Raw genomic sequence first — 20,252 nt, forward strand, 5'->3', positions numbered from 1 at the left:
ACTATGAATAAACGTTTTTATTTTACAAAAATATTATCAGCTTGCACACACTGACATTGAATTCCATCTGTTGGTGTTATGTTGAATTATCTTAGCAACATCTCTTTGCAGTTTCCTCTGCTTTCCTAAAGAATGAGCTGTGACTGCTATTTTGGTGTCAGTAACAAATTTCACCACAAGCCCAACCCCAGATCTAGTGCTTATCATTGATGTGCACAAGCAACAAAATTAACATGGCAGTAGATATTGCCCAGTTTAGTTTAATTTTGCCTGTTGAGAAAGTTTGCCCATGGCCCCTCAACCCACTCATACTGACTCATGAACCAATCAGCCAAAACATTATGACCGCCTGCCTAATATGCTGTTGGTCCTCCGTGTGCCGCCAAAGCACCGCTGACCTGCCGAGGCATGGACTCTGCAAGACCCCTGAAGGTGTCCTGTGGAATCTGGCACCTAAACATCCGATCCTTCCAAGTCCTGCAAATTGTGAGGTGGAGCCGCCGTGGATCGGACTTGTCCATCCAGCACATCCCACAGATGCTCAATCGGATTGAGATGTGGAGAATTTGGAGGCCAGGGCAACACACTTCATCATGTTCCTCAAACCATTCCCCAACAATGTGTGCAGTGTGGCAGGGCGCACTATCCTGCTGAAAGAGGCCACTGCCATCAGGGAATGCCATTGCCATGAAGGGGTGTACCTGGTCTGCAGCGATGTTTAGGTGGGTGACACATGTCAAATTGACGTCCACATGAATGGCCGGACCCAGGGTTTCCCAGCAGAACATTGCCCAGAGCATCACACTCCCTCCATCGGCTTGTCGTCTTCCCACAGTCGGTTCGTACCAGACGGGATAGCCTTCGTTGCCCTCGCGTATCGATGAGCCTTGGGCGCCCAACACCCTGTCGCCGGTTTGTGGTTTGTCCCTCTTCGGACCACTGTCGGTAGGTACTCATCACTGCTGAAAAAGACATTTTTGGCCTTCCATCACAGTGAGGAGGGACTGGAGGAGACCCACTGTGATGGATGTTTCTTTTTGTTTGGTGTTAGTTGTGATTGTATGTGTTATTGCATTTTTATTGATTATCCTTATTGGTCTTATTGTTTAACTGCGGGTAATGTTTCATTTCACTACACATTTATGTGTATGTGACAAATAAACGACTATTGACTATTGACTATTGACCGGGAGCACCCCACAAGCCTTGCCGTTTCAGAGATGCTCTGACCCAGTCGTCTGGCCATTACAATTTGGACCTTGTCAAAGTCGCTCAGGTCTTTACTCCTGCCCATTTCTCCTGCATCCAACACATCAACTTCAAGAACTGACTGTTCACTTGCTGCCGAATATATCCCACCCCTTGACAGGTGCCATTGTAACAAGATAACCAATGTTATTCACTTCACCTGTCAGTGGTCATAATGTTTTGGTGTATAGTTCAAAGGTCTCCCATCAGGCAGATGGGAGGTTGGGACCACACTCTAGCTGATGAGAGGATGGTTCAGTTCCTTCTATAGAGCTCCCTCCATGGCTCAGAGTCAAAATAAGATAAGGGTGTAGTTTTGATCTCCCAACCTACCCCATTGATAATGATAAACCAATATAAAAAGCTGCCTGATGTGCAAACTGTCCAAGTTAGAAGTGCATCAGAAATACAATCTGCTGTTGTCTCTGGATTATTGTGCTGCAGCCACCCAATAATCCAGAAACGGTTAGATTTAGATTTTTTTTTAGATTTAGAGATACAGCGCGGAAACAGGCCCTTCGGCCCACCGAGTCCGCGCCGCCCAGCGATTCCCGCACATTAACACTATCCTACACACACTAGGGACAATTTTTACATTTTACCCAGTCAATTAACCTACATACCTGTACGTCTTTGGAGTGTGGGAAGAAACCGAAGATCTCGGAGAAAACCCACGCAGGTCACGGGGAGAACGTACAAACTCCGTACAGACGGCGCCCATAGTCAGGATCGAACCTGAGTCTCCGGCGCTGCATTCGCTGTAAGACAGCAACTCTACCGTTGCGCCACCGTGCCGCGCTATAGACAGGTACATGGATAGGACAGGTTTGGAGGGATATGGACCAAGGGCGGGCAGGTGGGACTAGTGTAGCTGGGACATGTGTGGGTAGTTTGGGCTGAAGGGCCTGTTTCCACGCTGTCTATGACTCTCTAACCTGATGCCTTGTTTGCAGTTTAACCGACAGCAATAAAGAGAACACCTTCTGCGACGCCATTGCCAGGAGGACTGCGATGAGGCAGGAGGCGACGGCCGCAGAGAGGACGTGGGCAGACGTGCAGCGGGGGAGTCGCAGGACGGACGGCCACCTGCATCAGCCGCCGTCGCAGGACTGCGTGGAGCTGGCGCCCGTGCAGCAGTCGTTACGCGCGCAGGATTCGGCGCCCGCCCGCCTCCATGAGTCGGCGCGGACCCGCAGCCCGGACCTGCCGCTGCCGCTGCGCACGCAAGGTTGCGCCAAGGTGGAGGAGCTGCAGCAGGAGCAGATGCAGCGGCTGTCCGAGCGCAGCAAGTGGTTCGAGGCGGGGGTCCCGGGCGAGAGCCCGCGGGGGGAGGCGGACTGGAGCTTTGTGCCCATCCACATCCCCGAGCCCCTCAGCAAGGACATCGAGCTGAAGTGGCAGGAACTGGAGCGTATCCCACTGCGCGACCACAGGCAGATCCCCTTCCTGTGCTCACGGCCGTCCCAGAGCAGCCTCAGCAACGCGGGCACTGCCGGGACCACGGAGCGACTGAAGAAGGAGGTAGGCCTCACAGTGGGCAGCAAAGATACTAGAGGAGCAAGATAGACCACTTCGACCCTAAAAACCGTAGTACGTCACGGTGCCATGTTAGTAGGCAGTAACCTGCAGAAACATTTAAAAAGAAAAATAACAAAAACCTGTGAATTGACAGATGTGATATATTCTGCATTTTAATGGTGTCATCACACATACTGTTCCCCCAAAACACTGATTGCACTGCGAGAGGCGGGTTTTGCCTACTAAAATGGCTCCTTTGCGTACTACACTTCAGTATAGGCGATTTCAACGGAGTGGTCCATCTTGCTCCTCTAGTATCTTTGGTCAACTTCAGGCGGGGGGTTATCCCTGCCAGGGTTTATCCGCCTCGCCAGCCTCTTCCCACCCTGTCTTCCGCCGCCCCATCCGTGTGTACATCCACCAGCAAAAGCAACACCTTCGCTCAGTCCGCCTTAACCAACCTGATCTCCTGGTGGCTCAGCACTTCAACTCCCACTCCCAGTCTGACCTTTCTGTCATGGGCCTCCTCCATTGTCATAGCGAGGCTCACTTCCAATTGGAGGAACAGCACCTCATATTTAGCTTGGGCAGCTTACACCCCAGCGGTATGAACATTGATTTCTCCAACTTGATAGTTCCTCTGTCCCTCTCTTTCCCGTCCCCCTTCCCAGCCCTCCCACTAGTCTTCCCGTCTCTGACAACAACCTACCTTTGTCCCGCCCCCTCCCCTGACATCGGTCTGAAGAAGGGTCTCGACCCGAAACGTCGCCCATCCCTTCTCTCCTGAGATGCTGCCTGACCCGCTGAGTTACTCCAGCATTTTGTGACACCTTTGTTAAATTTCAGATCCTCTCCCTGAATGCACAGCTGGATGAAGCCAGGAAAGAGCTGGAATCTTTCCGGGGGCAAACCGGCCGGCTGCAGGGTCAGCTGTGTGCATCCGAGGACCAAAGGAAGGCGGCTCCCAAAGGCTATGTCTCTCAGGTTGGTCCCTCCGCTCCCCCCCCCCCCCCCCTCCCCCCTCCCCCCTCCCCCCTCCCCCAAACAGGGCTGGCACTGCCCATATCCCCTGGCTGAACGTGTAACGCCAGAACCCGTGAGAGGTGGTCCCTAATGGTTGGAAGAGGGAGCAGAGGCAGTCAGCCAAAGGTCCAGAGATAAGGGGGCGGTGGGGGGGGGGGGAGACAAGCACAGGGAACACAGGGAAATACAAACTGCTGGAGGAACTCACTGTTTGGTTGAGGGATACGGCGTGCAAACTGGCCCTACGGGCCACAGCATGCATCCCTGCCGACCATCGATCACCCACACTCAGTCTGAAGAAGGGTCTCGACCAGAAACGTCACCCATTCCTTCTCTCCAAGATGCTGCCTGACCTGCTGAGTTACTCCAGCATTTTGTGGTACCTTCAACCCTATGTTATCCCAGTATTGCATCCCACACACTCAGGACAATTTACAAAAGCCAATGAACCTTGGAACCCGCCCGCCCAAGCTTGCCCTGTAGGTCAGCCTCTCTAGTCCTAGCAACATCCTCGTAAATCTTCTCTGTGCTCTTTCCAGCTTAATGACATCCTTCCTGTAGGAGGGTGAACAAAACTAAACGCAATCTTCTAAATACCAATGTCTTGTACAATCGTAATAAAACATCCCAACTTCTATAATCAATGTCCCTGACCGATGAAGGCCAATGTACTAAAAGCCTTCTTGACCAACCTGTCTACCTGTGACACCATTTTCAGAGAACTATGTACCTGCGCTCCCAGATCCCTCTGCTCTACAACACTCCACAGGGGCCTCCCCTTCACTCTCCTGGTTAGACTTCCCAAGCTACGTGTTTGAAGGCAGCTTCTCACATTTGGGGAGCGCCTCAACCATTTGGGGGATGCCCTGTTACGCCCGAGGAGAGGCAACCTGAAAGCAGCCAGAAGCCAGCGTGGGCGGCCATGGTGTCGCAGGGGTAGAGTTGCTGCCTTACAGTGCTTGCAGCGCCGGAGACCCGGGTTCAACCCCTGCTACGGGCGCCGTCTATACGGAGTTTGTACGTTCTCCCCGTGACCGCGTGGGTTTTCTCCGAGATCTTCGGTTTCCTCCCACACTCCACAGACGTGCAGGTTTGTAGGCTAATTGGCTTGGGTTTGTATACTTAGTATGAGTGCAAATTGTCCGTAGTGTGTGTAGGCTCGTGTTAATGTGCGGGGATCGCTGGTCGGTGCGGACTCAGTGGGCTGAAGGGCCTGATTCTGTGCTGCATCTCTAAACGGCCCCTTCCATCATTGTTAGATCACGGCTGAACTGCATCTGACCCCAACTTCCCCAACACGCATCCATCCATCCTCCTCAAATGCTGACAAATGTTGCAATTGCCTCCCATCTTCAGGGGAGTGGGGAGGGGTCTGGTTTCTACAACTCTTTGTGTGAAGATGCTGCTGACGAGCCCCTGAGCTCGAACATCATGGCCCTCATTCTGCCCCTCATCAGAGGAAATGGCGTTGCTTTGCTTTGCTTGGAGTTCACCAACACCTCTGTTGCACTGCGGCACGGTGGCGCAGCGGCAGAGTTGCTGCCTTACAGCGCTTGCAGTACCGGAGACCCCGGGTTCCATCCTGAACTCCTGGTGCTGTCTGAATGGAGTTTGTACGTTCGCCCCGTGACCTGCCTAGGTGTTCTCCGAGCTATTCGGTTTTCCCCAAAGACATACAAGCTTGTAGGTTAATTGGCTTGGTATAAGTGTAAATTGTCCCTAGTGTGTGTAGGATAGTGTTAATGGGGGGGATCGCTGGTCGGTGCGGACCCGGTGGGCCGAAGGGCCTGATTCCACGCTGTATCTCTAAACTAAACCAAACCGGCCCTCGTTGAATAACATCCTGGGGCCAGTGTGGAGACCCTGGCCCCTCTTCATAAGATCATGTGATAGGAGCAGAATTAGGTCATTCGGCCCATCAAGTCTATTCCGCCTTTCAATCATGGCTGATCCATCTCTCCCTCCTAACCCCATTCTTCTGCCCATGACACCCGCACTAATCAAGAATCTATCTGTCTCTGCCTTAAAAATATCCACTGACTTGGCCTCCACAGCCTTCTCTGGCAATGAATTCCACAGATTCACCGCCTTCTGACCAAAGAAATTCCTCCTCATCTGCTTCCTGAAGGAACGCCCTTTAATTCTGAGGCTGTGGCCTCTGGTCCTGGACTCTCCCGGTAGTGGAAACATCCTCCCCACATCCTCTCTATCCAGGCCTTGCAACTATTCGGTAAGTTTGTACGAGGTGCACCCCCTGATGGTTCTAAACTCCAGCCAGTTAGAGGCCCAGTGCAGTCAAATGCTCATCGTACGTTAACCCACTCACTCATTCCTGGGACAATTCTCAGGGATTCCCAGTGCAGTCAAATGCTCATCGCACGTTAACTCACCCATTCTCGTGAACCTCCTCTGGTCCCTCACCCTTAGCCAGCACATCCTCAGATATGGGGCCCACAATTGCTCACGATACTCCAAATGCGGCCTGATCCGTTATTGAGCCTGGGGCTCTCCTCGATCCAGGGAGCCTCTCCTCCTTGCCCCCACTCCAGGGGGGTGGTGGGGGGGGTGGTTTCTGATCGCGTTTTGACCTCCTCTGGGTGTTGCAGGCGACATGCGAGCGCAGCTTCCGGGAGATGGAGGAATCCCACCGGAAGGCGATGGAGGAGCTGCTGCGCCAACACAACCGGGAGCTGGAGAGGATGCAGCAGGACAAAGACCGGCTGCTGTCCGAGGAAACCAATGCCACCATTGCCGGTAGGGGAAGGTGGAGGGGGTGGAGGTAGGGGTTGCCAACTTCCTCACTCCCAAATACGGGACAAAGGGTGACGTCACACTGCCCCCCCTCCCGTACCTCCCCCCGCCCCCCCCCCCCCCCACCGCCCCCCCCCCCCCCCCCCCCACCGCGACCTCACCCAGCCAGCGCCCACGTGCTCCAGCTCCACCAATGGCGGCCGCGCGGGGCGGTGACATCACCCTTTGTCCCGTATTTGGGAGTGAGGAAGTTGGCAACCCTACTAATACGGGACAAGGGCGGTCCCGTACGGGACAAACTAATTCAGCCCAAAATACGGGATGGTCCCGGCTAATACGGGACAGTTGGCAACCCTAGGTGGAGAGGAGGCCCTCAGCCAGCATCCTCCGTGTGCGTGTGGGGAGGGGCAACATCCTTGTAAATCTTCTCTGCACTCTTCCCAACTTAATGGCATCCTTCTTAACGAAGGCTGACCAAAAGTGAACACAATGCTGCAAGTATAGCCTCACCAATGTCTTGTACAACTGGAACATTACTTCCCAATTTCTCCCGTCTATACCCAGACTGACGAAGGCCATGTCACCAAAAGCCTTCTTGACCACCGTATATCTATCTGTGACGCCACTTTCAGGGAACGATGTACCACTTCTTACAGCCCAGCGGTATGAACATTGACTTCTCCAACTTTAGATAGCTCCTCTGTCCCTCTCTTCCCCTCCCCCTTCCCAGTTCTCCCACTGTCTTCCTGTCTCCATCTATATCCTTTCTTTGTCCCGCCCCCCCCCCCCCCCTGACATCAGTCTGAAGAAGGGACTCGACCCGAAACGTCACCCATTCCTTCTCTCCCGAGATGCTGCCTGACCCGCTGAGTTGCTCCTGCATTTTGTGATACCTTCGATTTGCACCAGCGTCTGCAGTTATTTTCCTACACCACTACTCCTAGATCCCTCTGCTCTACAGCATTCCCCAGGGCACTACCATGCCCTACCTAGTTCGACTTCCCAAACTGCATCACCTCACACTTGTCTGCATTAAACTCCACTCGCCATTCCTCGGCCCACTTGTCCAACTGATCGCTATATTTGACGCACGTGAACTAGACACCAGGGGAAATGAAACACCACATCAGATCGTCAAACAAATCTTAAAACATTATTCCGAGGTGTAAACCTTTATTTCACAAAAGAGGAAGTGTATTTGAGGAGGAGAAAAACTGCAGATGCTGGTTAAAATCGAAGGTAGGCGCATAATGCTGGAGTAACTCAGCGGGTCAGGCAGCATCTCGGGAGAGAAGGAATGGGTGACGTTTCAGGGTCTCGACCCTGAAACGTCACCCATTCCTTCTCTCCCGAGATGCTGCCTGACCCGCTGAGTTACTCCAGCATTTTGTGTCTACCCAGTGTATTTGAGGAACTATTCTTGCTATTGTTTTGTAGAGATGTAATCAGGAGAGTGGGAGGAGCCAGTGGGTGTCAAAAATATTTGATAGGTTGCCAAGCAGGAGGTTGTAACCCTGAATAACGTCACGGTAACTGAGAACAGAGAGCAAGAAGTCAGGAGGCAGCTAACTGAGTGAGTTACATCGTCATTAGGATTGTTGCCAGGCCCACAACAATTCCCCGTCTATCTCAGTGACCGACAGTGCCCTCCATAATGCTTGGGACAAAGACCCATCATTTATTTATTTGCCTCTGCACTCCACAATTTGAGATTTGTAATAGAAAAAAAATCACGTGGTTAAAGTGCACATTGTCAGACTTTATTGAAGGGTATTTTTTATACATTTTGGTTTAGTAGAAATTACAGCTGTGTTTATACATAGTCCTCCCATTTCAGGGCACCATAATGTTTGGGACACACGGCTTCACAGGCGTAGGTAATTGCTCAGGTGTGTTTAATTGCCTCCTTAATGCATGTATAAGAGAGCTCTCATCAGCAGCTCGCCTTTCCTCCAGTCTTTCCATCACCTTTGGAAACTTTTATTGCTGTTTATCAACATGAGGACCAAAGTTGTGCCAATGAAAGTCAAAGAAGCCATTATGAGACTGAGAAACAAGAATAAAACTGTTAGAGACATCAGCCAAAGCTTAGGCGTACCAAAATCAGCTGTTTGGAACATCATTAAGAAGAAAGAGAGCACTGGTGAGCTTACTAATCGCAAAGGGACTGGCAGGCCAAGGAAGACTTCCACAGCTGATGACAGAAGAATTCTCTCTATAATAAAGAAAAATCCCCAAACACCTGTCCGACAGATCAGAAACACTCTTCAGGAGTCAGGTGTGGATTTGTCAATGACCACTGACCGCAGAAGACTTCATGAACAGAAATACAGAGGTTACACTTGCAAGATGCAAACCACTGGTTAGCCGCAAAAATAGGATGGCCAGGTTACAGTTTGCCAAGAAGTACTTAAAAGAGCAACCACAGTTCTGGAAAAAGGTCTTGTGGACAGAGGAGACGAAGATTAACTTATATCAGAGTGATGGCAAGAGCAAAGTATGGAGGAGAGAAGGAACTGCCCAAGATCCAAAGTATATCTGCGAAACGCGGTGGTGGGGGTGTTATGGCCTGGGCATGTATGGCTGCTGAAGGTGGTACTGGCTCACTTATCATCATTGATGATACAACTGCTGATGGTAGTAGCATAATGAATTTTGAAGTGTATAGACACATCCTATCTGCTCAAGTTCAAACAATTGCCTCAAAGCTCCTTGGCCGGCAATTCATTCTACAGCAAGGCAATGATCCCAAACATATTGCTGAAGCAACCAAGGAGTTTTTCAAAGCTAAGAAATGGTCAATTCTTGAGTGGCCAAGTCAATCACCCAATCTGAACCCATTTGAGCATGCCTTTTGTATGCTGAAGAGAAAACTGAAGGGGACTAGCCCCTAAAACAAGCATAAGCTAAAGATGGCTGCAATACAGGCCTGGCAGAGCATCGCCAGAGAAGACGCCCAGCAACTGGTGATGTCCATGAATCGCAGACTTCAAGCAGTCATTGCATGCAAAGGATATGCAACAAAATACTAAACATGACTATTTTTATTTACATGACATTGCTGTGTCCCAAACATTATGGTACCCTGAAATGGGGGGACTATGTATATATAAACACTGCTGTAATTTCTACATGGTGAAACCAAAATGTATAAAAATGGCCTTTATTAAAATCCGACAATGTGGAGTACAGGGGCAAATAAATAAATGATGGGTCTTTGCCCCAAACATTATGGAGGGCACTGTTGTTCTGCTGGGTGTTTCCATTATTTTGTAGGTTGCTGGTTTCTACTAAACACTGAAGATAGATATAAAGTGCTGAAGTAACTCAGTGGGTCAGGCAGCATCTCTGGAGAAAAAGGATGGGTGATGTTTTGGTCGGGACCCTTCTTCAGTCTGAAGGTCACCTATCCTTATTCTCCAGGTGCCTGACCCACTGAGTTCCTCGAGCACTTTGTGTCTATTTTCAGGACACCAGGGCCTGAGCTACCGGGAGAGGTTGGGCAGGCCGGGACTTTATTCCTTGGAGTGCAGGAGGCCCTTATAAAATCATGTGTGTAAAATCATGAGAGGAATAAAGATGGGGTGAATGCAGTCTTTTTCCCCCTGAGAAGCGGGAATCAAAAACCAGAGGACAAAGGTTTAAGCTGAGAGGGGAAAGATTTAATAGGAACATGAGGGGCAAGCTTTCCCACGCAGAGGGTAGAGGGTATATGGACTGCACTGCCACAGGGGGTAGTTGAGGCAGGTACTAGAACAACATTTAAAAGTCACTTGGACAGGTACATGGACAGGAAAGGTTTTGAGGGATAGGGACTAAACACAGGCAAATGGGACTAACTGCAATGGGGCTTAGACACAAAATGCTGGAGTAACTCAGCGGGTCAGGCAGCATCTCAGGAGAGAAGAAACGGTGGCTTTTCGGGTCGAGACCCTTCTTCAGTCTGAAGCTGAGTCTCGACCCGAAATGTCACCCGCTCCTTCTCTCCAGAGATGCTGCCTGACCCGCTGAGTTACTCCAGCATTTTGTGTCTACCTTCGATTTAAACCAGCATCCGCAGTTTTTTTCCTACACAACTGCAATGGGGCAGCACGGACAAGTTGGGCTGAAAGGCCTGCTTCGGTGCTGTCCGACTCTCTGGCACATCAGCAAGCTCATGGGCGGCGGTTGAACGAGGCCATCCATGCCTGCGATCAGCTTTGTGACAAATGGTTCCCGGTCCTCCATCCCACAGTGACCGCTTGCCTGGGAGCTGGCTTGAGCCGTGGTTAACAGCCTGCCTTTCATTGACAGCCATTGAAGCAGTGAAGAAGGCACATCGAGAAGAACTAGAGAAGGAAACGGAGAAACTGCGCTCGACGCGAAGCATTGTGGCCAACAGCGACCTGGAGAGGCTGAACAAGCAGCACCAGTGAGTACTGGTCCCCTCCCACCAGGCCATGGAGTCACACAGCGGGAAACTTGCCCACACTGGCCAACATGTCCCACCTGCCTGCGTTTGGCCCCTATCCCTCTAAACCTGTCCTATCCATGTAACTGTCTAAATGTTTCTTAAACCTTGCGATAGTACCTGCCACAACTACTTCCTCCGGCAGCTCGTTCCATACACTCACCAACCTTTGTGTGAAAACGTTACCTGCGGGTCCCTATTAAATCTTTCCCTCCTCATGTTGAAAGACTGGAGCGACTAGGCTTGTACACACTGGAATTTAGAAGGATGAGAGGAGATCTTATCGAAGCGTATAAGATTATTAGGGGGTTGGACACGTTAGAGGCAGGAAACATGTTCCCAATGTTGGGGGAAGTCCAGAACAAGGGGCCAGGGTTTAAGAATAAGGGGTCGGCCATTTAGAACTGAGATGAGGAAAAACTTTTTCAGTCAGAGAGTTATGAATCTGTGGAATTCTCTGCCTCAGAAGGCAGTGGAGGCCAATTCTCTGAATGCATTCAACAGAGAGCTGGATAGAGCTCTTAAGGATAGCGGAGTCAGGGGGTATGGGGAGAAGGCAGGAACGGGGTACTGATTGAGAATGATCAGCCATGATCACATTGAATGGCGGTGCTGGCTCGAAGGGCCAAATGGCCTCCTCCTGCACCTATTGTCTATTGTCACCTTAAACCTATGCCCTCCAGTTCTCGACTCACCTACTCTGGGCAAGAGATTCTGTGCCCAGATCTATTCCTCTTATGATTTTGTACCCCTCTATAAGATCACCCCTCATCCTCCTGCGCTCCAGGGAATAGAGTCCCAGCCTGCTTAACCTCTTCCGACAGCTCAGGCCCTGGCAACATCCTTGTAAATCCTCTCTGCACCCTTTCCCGCTTGACAACATCAGGACAAGGTGTTGTTTTCTCTGGAACAGCGAAGGTTGAGAGGAGATCAGATGGAAGTACATAGAATTAGTTTGGTTTAGAGATACAGCGTGGAAAATGGCTTTGCCTGGGGCCTCGGGACGATTGATCACAAATAGGGAGCTCCATACTGAGCCCAACATAGAACATGCAAACAGAGGCTGCTGGCTGCCTGTGGCTAGTTTAAGTAAAACACAAAGTGCTGGAGTAACTCAGCAGGTCAGGCAGCATCTGTGGAGGGAAATAGACAGGTGACTTCTAGGGTCAGGCAGACACAAAGTGCTGGAGTAACTCAGCGGGTCAGGCAGCATCTCGGAAGAGAAGGAATGGGTGACGTTTTGGGTCGAGACCCTTCTTCAGACTGATGTCAGGGGAGGGGGTAGAGCTGCTGCCTCACAGCGTCAGAGACCCGGGTTCGATCCCGACTACGGGTGCTGTCTGAACGGAGTTTGCACGTTCTCACCGTGACCTGTTTGGGTTTTCTCCGGGTGCTCCGATTTCCTCCCACACTCCAAAGACGTGCAGGTTTTTAATTGGCTTCGTTAACAAAATTAAAATTGTCCCCAGTGTGCATGGGACCGTGCCAGTGTGCGTGGGACCGTGCCAGTGTACGTGGGATGATGCCAGTGTGCGTGGGATGATGTCAGTGTGCGCGGGATAGTGCCAGTGTGCGTGGGATGATGCCAGTGTCCGGGGGATGGTGCCAGTGTGCGCGGGATAGTGCCAGTGTGCGCGGGATAGTGCCAGTGTGCGTGGGATGATGCCAGTGTGCGTGGGATGATGCCAGTGTGCGCGGGATGGTGCCAGTGTGCGCGGGATGGTGCCAGTGTGCGGGGGATGGTGCCAGTGTGCGTGGGATGGTGCCAGTGTGCGTGGGTTAGTGCCAGTGTGCGTGGGGTAGCGCCAGTGTGCACGGGATAGTGCCAGTGTGCGCGGGATAGTGCCAGTGTGCGTGGTATAGCGCCAGTGTGCGTGGTATAGCGCCAGTGTGCGTGGGATGATGCCAGTGTGCATGGGGTGATGCCAGTGTGCGTGGGATGATGCCAGTGTGCGCGGGATGGTGCCAGTGTGCGCGGGATGGTGCCAGTGTGCGGGGGATGGTGCCAGTGTGCGTGGGATGGTGCCAGTGTGCGTGGGTTAGTGCCAGTGTGCGTGGGGTAGCGCCAGTGTGCACGGGATAGTGCCAGTGTGCGCGGGATAGTGCCAGTGTGCGTGGTATAGCGCCAGTGTGCGTGGTATAGCGCCAGTGTGCGTGGGATGATGCCAGTGTGCGTGGGGTGGTGCCAGTGTGCGTGGGATGATGCCAGTGTGCGTGGGATGATGCCAGTGAGCGGGGGGTGGTGCCAGTGTGCGGGGGGTGGTGCCAGTGTGCGTGGGGTGGTGCCAGTGTGCGTGGGGTGGTGCCAGTGTGCGTGGGATGGTGCCAGTGTGCGTGGGGTGGTGCCAGTGTGCGGGGGATGGTGCCAGTGTGCGCGGGATGGTGCCAGTGTGCGGGGGGTGGTGCCAGTGTGCGCGGGATGGTGCCAGTGTGCGCGGGATGGTGCCAGTGTGCGGGGGGTGGTGCCAGTGTGCGTGAGGTAGTGCCAGTGTGCGTGGGATGATGCCAGTGTGCACGGGGTAGTGCCAGTGTGCGCGGGATGGTGCCAGTGTGCACGGGATGGTGCCAGTGTGCGCGGGATGGTGCCAGTGTGCGTGGGATGATACCAGCGTGCGCGAGGTAGTGCCAGTGTGCGTGGGATGATGCCAGCGTGCGCGAGGTAGTGCCAGTGTGCGTGGGATGATGCCAGTGTGCGCGGGGTAGTGCCAGTGTGCCCGGGGTAGTGCCAGTGTGCAGGGGATGGTGCCAGTGTGCTTGGGACGGTGCCAGTGTGCGGGGGGTGGTGCCAGTGTGCGTGGGGTGGTGCCAGTGAGCGTGGGGTGGTCCCAGTGTGCGGGGGGTGGTGCCATTGTGCGTGGGATGGTACCAGTGTGCGTGGGATGATGCCAGTGTGCGCGGGGTAGTGCCAGTGTGTGCGGGACGGTGCCAGTGTGCGCGGGGTAGTGCCAGTGTGTGCGGGACGGTGCCAGTGTGTGCGGGACGGTGCCAGTGTGCGTGGGATAGTGCCAGTGTGCGTGGGATAGTGCCAGTGTGCGCGGGATAGTGCCAGTGTGCGTGGGATAGTGCCAGTGTGTGCGGGACGGTGCCAGTGTGCGTGGGATAGTGCCAGTGTGCGCGGGATAGTGCCAGTGTGCGTGGGATGATGCCAGTGTGCGCGGGGTAGTGCCAGTGTGTGCGGGACAATGCCAGTGTGCGCGGGGTAGTGCCAGTGTGTGCGGGACAGTGCCAGTGTGCGTGGGACAGTGCCAGTGTGCGCGGGATAGTGCCAGTGTGCGTGGGATAGTGCCAGTGTGCGCGGGATAGTGCCAGTGTGCGTGGGGTGGTGCCAGTGTGCGTAGGTCGCTGGCCAGCGTGAAGGGCCTGTTTCCGCGCTGTATGTCTACGGTGGGTGCCCGTGGGGGGGTGGGGGGGCGGTGAGGCGGATGCTTGACCGGGATGCCTGCGTTGTTCCCACTGCAGGGAGGAGCTGCAGTCGCTGCAGCAGGAGCTGCAGGTGCTGTCCGAGCAGTACTCCCGCAAGTGCCTGGAGATCGGCTGCCATGTGAAGGAGACGCAGCTGAGGGAGAAGGACCTGTGCCGGAGCCAGCGGGAGAACCAGGAGCTGCTGCGGCAGAACCAGGTGACGGGTCCGGGCCGCGGGGTCTCCCTGTCACGGTGGGCAGGGGCAGGGGGAGGGGCGAGGGCTCGAGGCAGCAGCGCTACCCCACGCCCCCTCGTTACTGAAAGAGCACCTAACACCAAAGAGGAACAAGATAGACCACTCGACCCTAGAAACCGTAGTATGTCACGGCGCCATTTTAGTCGGCAGAAACTTGCAGAAACATTTGAAAAGAAAAATAACAAAAATCTGTGAATTGATAGATGAGATATATTCTGCTTTTTAATGGTATCATCACACATACTGTTCCCCCACAACACTGATTACACTGCGAGAGGCAGAGCGAACGGCGGGTTTTGCTTACTAAAATGGCTCCTTTGCGCACTACACTTAAGTACAGGCGATTTCAACGGAGTGGTCCATCTTGTTGCTCTAGTATCTTTGCTGAACACCAAACGTGGAGAGAGACCACTGACGGTAGCACAGAGGTAGAGTTGCCGCCTCACAGCACCAGGGACCCCGGTTCGATCCTCACCACAGGTGCTGGCTGTCCGGAGTTCAGTTTTAGTTCTCCCCGTGACCACATCACTAACGAGCAGCTTTAACTGGTAACAGCGCTGAGAAACATCTGCCTTGTTTATCTACATCACGGTACATCAGGTTTCCCCTGAGGAGGTGAGCAGAACCAGGAGTGGGCCCTTCAGCCCCTCTCCTATGCTCCATCATTCTATAAAATCGCGGCGGATGTTCATTGTAAAATACTTTGCGATGACCTGGGTTTGTGAAACGGATGGGAAAAGTACATGGTAGACACACAATGCTGGAGTAACTCAGCGGGTCAGGCAGCATCTCGGGAGAGAAGGAATGGGTGACGTTTTGGGTCGAGACCCTTGTACAGTTTGGTCCCTCGTTATTGAATAGGATTGAACCCATTCCTTCTCTCCCGAGATGCTGCCTGACCCGCTGAGTTGCTCCAGCATTTTGTGTCTACCTTCCATTTTCACCAGCACCAGCTTTTTTCCTCGTAATCCTCTGAGACATCAGTAATGTTCCACTTCTGGTGCCTTGATTGAGCCTGATTGTAATCCCGCTAATCTTGGTGATTCTGCCTTCAGCGGCCCTGAGCTCCTAAACTCTCGAATCTCCTCATTTTACCTTCTCTTACTCTCCTTAAAAACTCCTCATTGACCAAGCTTTACCGTAGCCCTTTGTATCATGTAACAAAAATGAACTGGGAAGCTGGTTTATACTAAAGGTAGACACAAAATGCTGGAGTAACTCAGAAGGTCAGGCAGCATCTCTGGAGAAAATGGTCAGGTGACGTTTCAGGTCGGGACCCTTGTACAGTTTGGTCCCTCGTTATTGAATAGGATTGAACCCATTCCTTCTCTCCCGAGATGCTGCCTGACCCGCTGAGTTGCTCCAGCATTGTGTGTCTACCATGTACTTTTCCCATCCGTTTCACAAACCCAGGGCATCGCAAAGTATTTTTCATAATAGGATTGAACGGGAGTTAATTCAGACAGAGCAATGGGAATGAATGGAGCGGGCGGGCGGATTGCAGATCGGAATGGGGAACGAGGGATGGTTCACTGATTTCTAACTACACTGCTTGTGTTTACGAATTTATTGTAACATGAACCGGAATAACTCTCAGAGGGTAACACAAAGTGCTGGAGCAACTCAGCGGGTCAGGCAGTATCTCTGGAAGATGCTTCAGGCTGGGATCCAAAACGCCACCTCTCCTTGTCCTCCAGAGATGCTGCCTGACCCGCTGAGTTACTCCTGCACTTTGTATTCTACTGAAGATTCCAGCTTCTGCGGCTCCTTGCCTATCCAGCTCTCAGAGGATCGTGTTTGTAAAGGAGTAATGAGGAGATAGTTTACCCTTTATCCTGCTCTGTTTCATAGTCATGAGAAATAGGTGCAGAATTAGGCCATTCGGCCCATCAAATCTACCCCGCCATTCAATCATGGCTGATTTATCTCTCCCCGCTCACCCAATTCTCCTGCCTTCTCCCCATTTACCCCTGACACCCGTACTAATCAAGAACCTATCTATCTCTGCCTTACAATTATCCATTGACTCGGCCTCCACAGCCTTCTGTGGCAAGGAATCCCACAGATTCACCACCCTCTGACTAAAGAAGTTCCTCGTCATCTTCCTAAAGGAACATCCTTTAATTCTGAGGCTGTGACCTCTAGTCCGAGTGGAAGCATCCTCCCCACATCCACTCTATCCAGGCCTTTCATTCTTCACAATAATAGTGTGAGCTCCAGAGCGGAGAGGGGCAGTCAGGAGTTACAGCGGTAACTAGTTACAGTGGTAACTACAGTACCTACAGTGGTCACTAGTTACAGCGGTCACTAATTACAGCGGCCATTAGTTACAGCGATCACCAGTTACAGTGGTCACTAGTTACAACGGTAACTAGTTATAGCAATCACTAGTTACAGCAGTAACTACCTGTAGTGACAGTGATCACTAGTTATAGTGGTCACCAGTTACAGCGGTCACCAGTTACAGCAGTCACTAGTTATAGCGATCACTAGTTACAGCGGTAACTAGCTGTAGTGACAGCAATCACTAGTTACAGCGGTCACCAGTTACAGTGGTCACTAGTTAAGTGGTAGCTACCTGTAGTTACGGAGGTCACTAGCCACAGTGATCACCAGCTATAGTGGTCACTAGTTACAGCAGTCACTAGTTACAGAGATTACTAGTTACAGTGGTAGCTACCTGTAGTTACAGAGGTCACTAGCTACAGCGATCACGGGTTACAGCGGTCACTAGTTACAGCACACTAGTTACAATGGTAACTACCTGTAGTTACAGCAGTCACTAGTTACCGCGGTAACTACCTGTAGTTACAGCTGTCACTAGTTACAGCGGTCAATATTCGGTACGTTTCAATGAGGTGCCCCCTCATTCTTCTAAACTCCAGCGAGTGCAGGCCTAGTGCCGTCAACCCCTCAGCATTCCCTCTGGATCGCACTCCAGCCGGGCTGTGGAGACCAGGGATGACCCCCCGACCCCACGGGCGGGTGTGTGGGGGTAACACGCACCCAAAGCTTTGACGTTTAAGAGGTTTCCGTCCCGTCTACCGCAGGAGCTGAACGGCCAGTTGTCAGACGAAATAGCACGAATACGGGAGCTGGTTACACGGAAGAACCAGGATCACACGGCCAACCTACCCCTCACAGGTGACAGGGGCAGCTGTGAACTGGAGGTAAGGGGAGGGGAGGTGGGGGCGGGAAGGGGTGGGGGGGGGGGTGGGGAGGGGGAGGGAAAGTGTGGGGAGGGGAAGGGAAGGTGTGTGGGGGGTTGGGAGTGGTGGGTGTGTGGGGAGGGGAGGGGAGGGGAAGGGAGGGGGAGGAGATGGGGAGGCAGGAAGGAGGGGGGGGCTGACGAGGAGCAGTACTTTTCAATCACCTGCAGACATCAGACACTTGGCAAATAAACGCAGCAGTGGAGAGGCCACTCGGCCCCAGTGGCCTGTGCTAGCTTTAGTGTTTTTGTTTTGGAGATACAGCATGGAAACAGGCCCTTTTGTTCACACCAAGTCCAGGTCAACCATTGTTCACACTCGTTCTATGTTATCCCACTTTCTCAAACACTCCCTGCACACACTAGGGGGCAATTAACCTACGAACCCGCACGTCTTTGGGATGTGGGATGAAATGTGAGCACCCGGAGGAGACCCCGGCTGTCACAGGGAGAGCGTGCAAACTCCACGCAGACAGCAGCCGAGGTTAGGATCGAACCGGGCTCTCTGGTGCTGTGAGGCAGCAGCTCTACCACTAGGCCGCCCATAGCTCTTTCCATTCATTTACTCCCACTCCCCTGGTATTGCGTTCCGGACACTCACCACCCTCTGTGTACAAAATATCTCGCCCCATACATCTTCCTTTAAACTTTGTCTACTCCTAGAACTTATGAATTGAGACGTTATTCAGTGACGGGTGGATTGGAGCTAAGGCACGCACTACCGATCAGCGATGTAGCCACGTGGTTGTGACTCACTCACTCTTGCATCCTTTCACAAGGTCATAAGCTCTCGGAGCAGAATTAGGCCATTCGGCCCATCGAGTCTACTCCGCCATTCAATCATGGCTGATCTATCTCTCCCTCTCAACTCCATTCTCCTCCCCATAACCCCTGACACCCGTACTAATCAAGAATCTATCTATCTCGGCCTTAAAAATATCCACTGACTTGGCCTCCACAGCCTACTGTGGCAATTAATTCCACAGATTCACCACACTCTGACGAAATAAATTCCTCCTCATCTGCTTCCTGAAGGAACGTCATTTAATTCTGAGGCTGTGACCTCTGGTCCTAGACTCTCCCACGGGTGGAAACATTGTTCTCTCGTCTGACCTCACATTCCCACCGCTTGCCCCGGTGGTCGTTAACGCCAGGGTTGTCTACGGGAGCCACAGGTTTTCCAGCTGAGTCCTGCTCGTGCAACGGTGAAGCCCGCCAGCTGGTGAAGTCGGCGTTGTCAGGGAACCAGGCACTCAACCATCACACGGCTCCTCCCACGGGCCCATTCACTTGCCTGGGAACTGGATCCACAAGACGCTGTTTGCCTTTAGCAACCTGCAGTTAGAGGCCGAGGCGTTGAATGACGTGAAGCCATGCCAGCAGTGAAATCTGACCAGCAGCTACCTCGACCTTGGTCTTCTCTTGGACTTCACAAGTTATAGGAGTGGAATTAGGCCATTCGGCCCATCGAGTCCACTCGGCCATTCAATCATGGCTGATCTCAGCCTCCTAATCCCATTTTCCTGCCTTCTCCCCATAACCCTTGACACCCATTCTAATCAAGCATTTGTCTATCTCTGCCTTACAAAACATCCACTGACTTGGCCTCCACTACCCTCTGACTAAAGAAGTTCCTCGTCACCTCCTTTCCCTTTAATTCTGAGGCAATAACCTTTGGTCCTAGACTCTCCCACCAGTGGAAACATCCTTTCCCCATCCACTCTAAGTATGCCTTGCATTATTCTGTAAGTTTCAATGAGGTCCACCCTCAATAGGGTTGCCAACTTTCTAACTCCCAAATAAGGGACAAAAGGTGACGTCACCGCCTGCGCCCCATGTGACCTCACCCAGCCAACGGCCACGTGCTCCCGCTCCATCAATGGCGGCCGCCCGGGCCGGGAGGCGGGTTGCTACGCAACCTCTGTTCGGCCCCACTCCACAAACACACTCTGTTAGCCGACACTGTCCAGGCCTACAGCGGCCCCCGGGCTTGCAGTATCTGGGCCCACAGTGCCCCCTGGGCCTAATACGGGACAAGGGCGGTCCCTTATGAGACAAACCAATTTAGCCCAATACACAGGATGTCCCGGCTAATATGGGACAGTTGCCAACCCTACCCCTCAACCTAAACTCCAGCGAGAACAGGCCCAGTGCTGTCAAACGCTTATCATATGCTAAACCACTCATTCCTGGGATCAGTCTTGTAAACCTCCTCTGGACCCTCTCCAGAGCCAGCACATCCTTCCACAGATATGGGGCCCAGGTTTGCTCACACTTCCCCAGCAGGCGGCTTGACTGGTAGAGACGGCTGATCTCAAGGTCACGATTGACTCCGGATAAACTTGCACCCCCGGTCAACGGCTGGTTGAGTTGCTGCCTCTCAACGCCAGAGACCC

General features: G+C 52.7%; 1 protein-coding gene across 4 annotated transcripts in view; it reads left to right on the top strand.

Moving 5' to 3' along the window:
* The window catches only part of LOC144611317 (uncharacterized), a 136,802-nt gene that overhangs the window by 112,280 nt on the left and 4,270 nt on the right, over positions 1-20,252 (top strand). For all 4 annotated transcript variants that reach the window (XR_013549509.1, XM_078430364.1, XM_078430365.1 and 1 more), the window contains 6 exons: positions 2,202-2,769; positions 3,613-3,750; positions 6,396-6,543; positions 10,834-10,951; positions 14,450-14,609; positions 17,699-17,818. Coding sequence is in view for 3 of the 4 variants with exons in the window: in XM_078430364.1 (XP_078286490.1) it covers positions 2,202-2,769; positions 3,613-3,750; positions 6,396-6,543; positions 10,834-10,951; positions 14,450-14,609; positions 17,699-17,818 (1,252 nt within the window). In the remaining variant the exon portion in view is untranslated. The remainder of the gene's footprint in view (positions 1-2,201; positions 2,770-3,612; positions 3,751-6,395; positions 6,544-10,833; positions 10,952-14,449; positions 14,610-17,698; positions 17,819-20,252) is intronic.

The sequence above is a fragment of the Rhinoraja longicauda genome, chromosome 40, assembly GCF_053455715.1.
Source record: "Rhinoraja longicauda isolate Sanriku21f chromosome 40, sRhiLon1.1, whole genome shotgun sequence".
NCBI classification, from domain to species: Eukaryota; Metazoa; Chordata; class Chondrichthyes; order Rajiformes; family Arhynchobatidae; genus Rhinoraja; species Rhinoraja longicauda.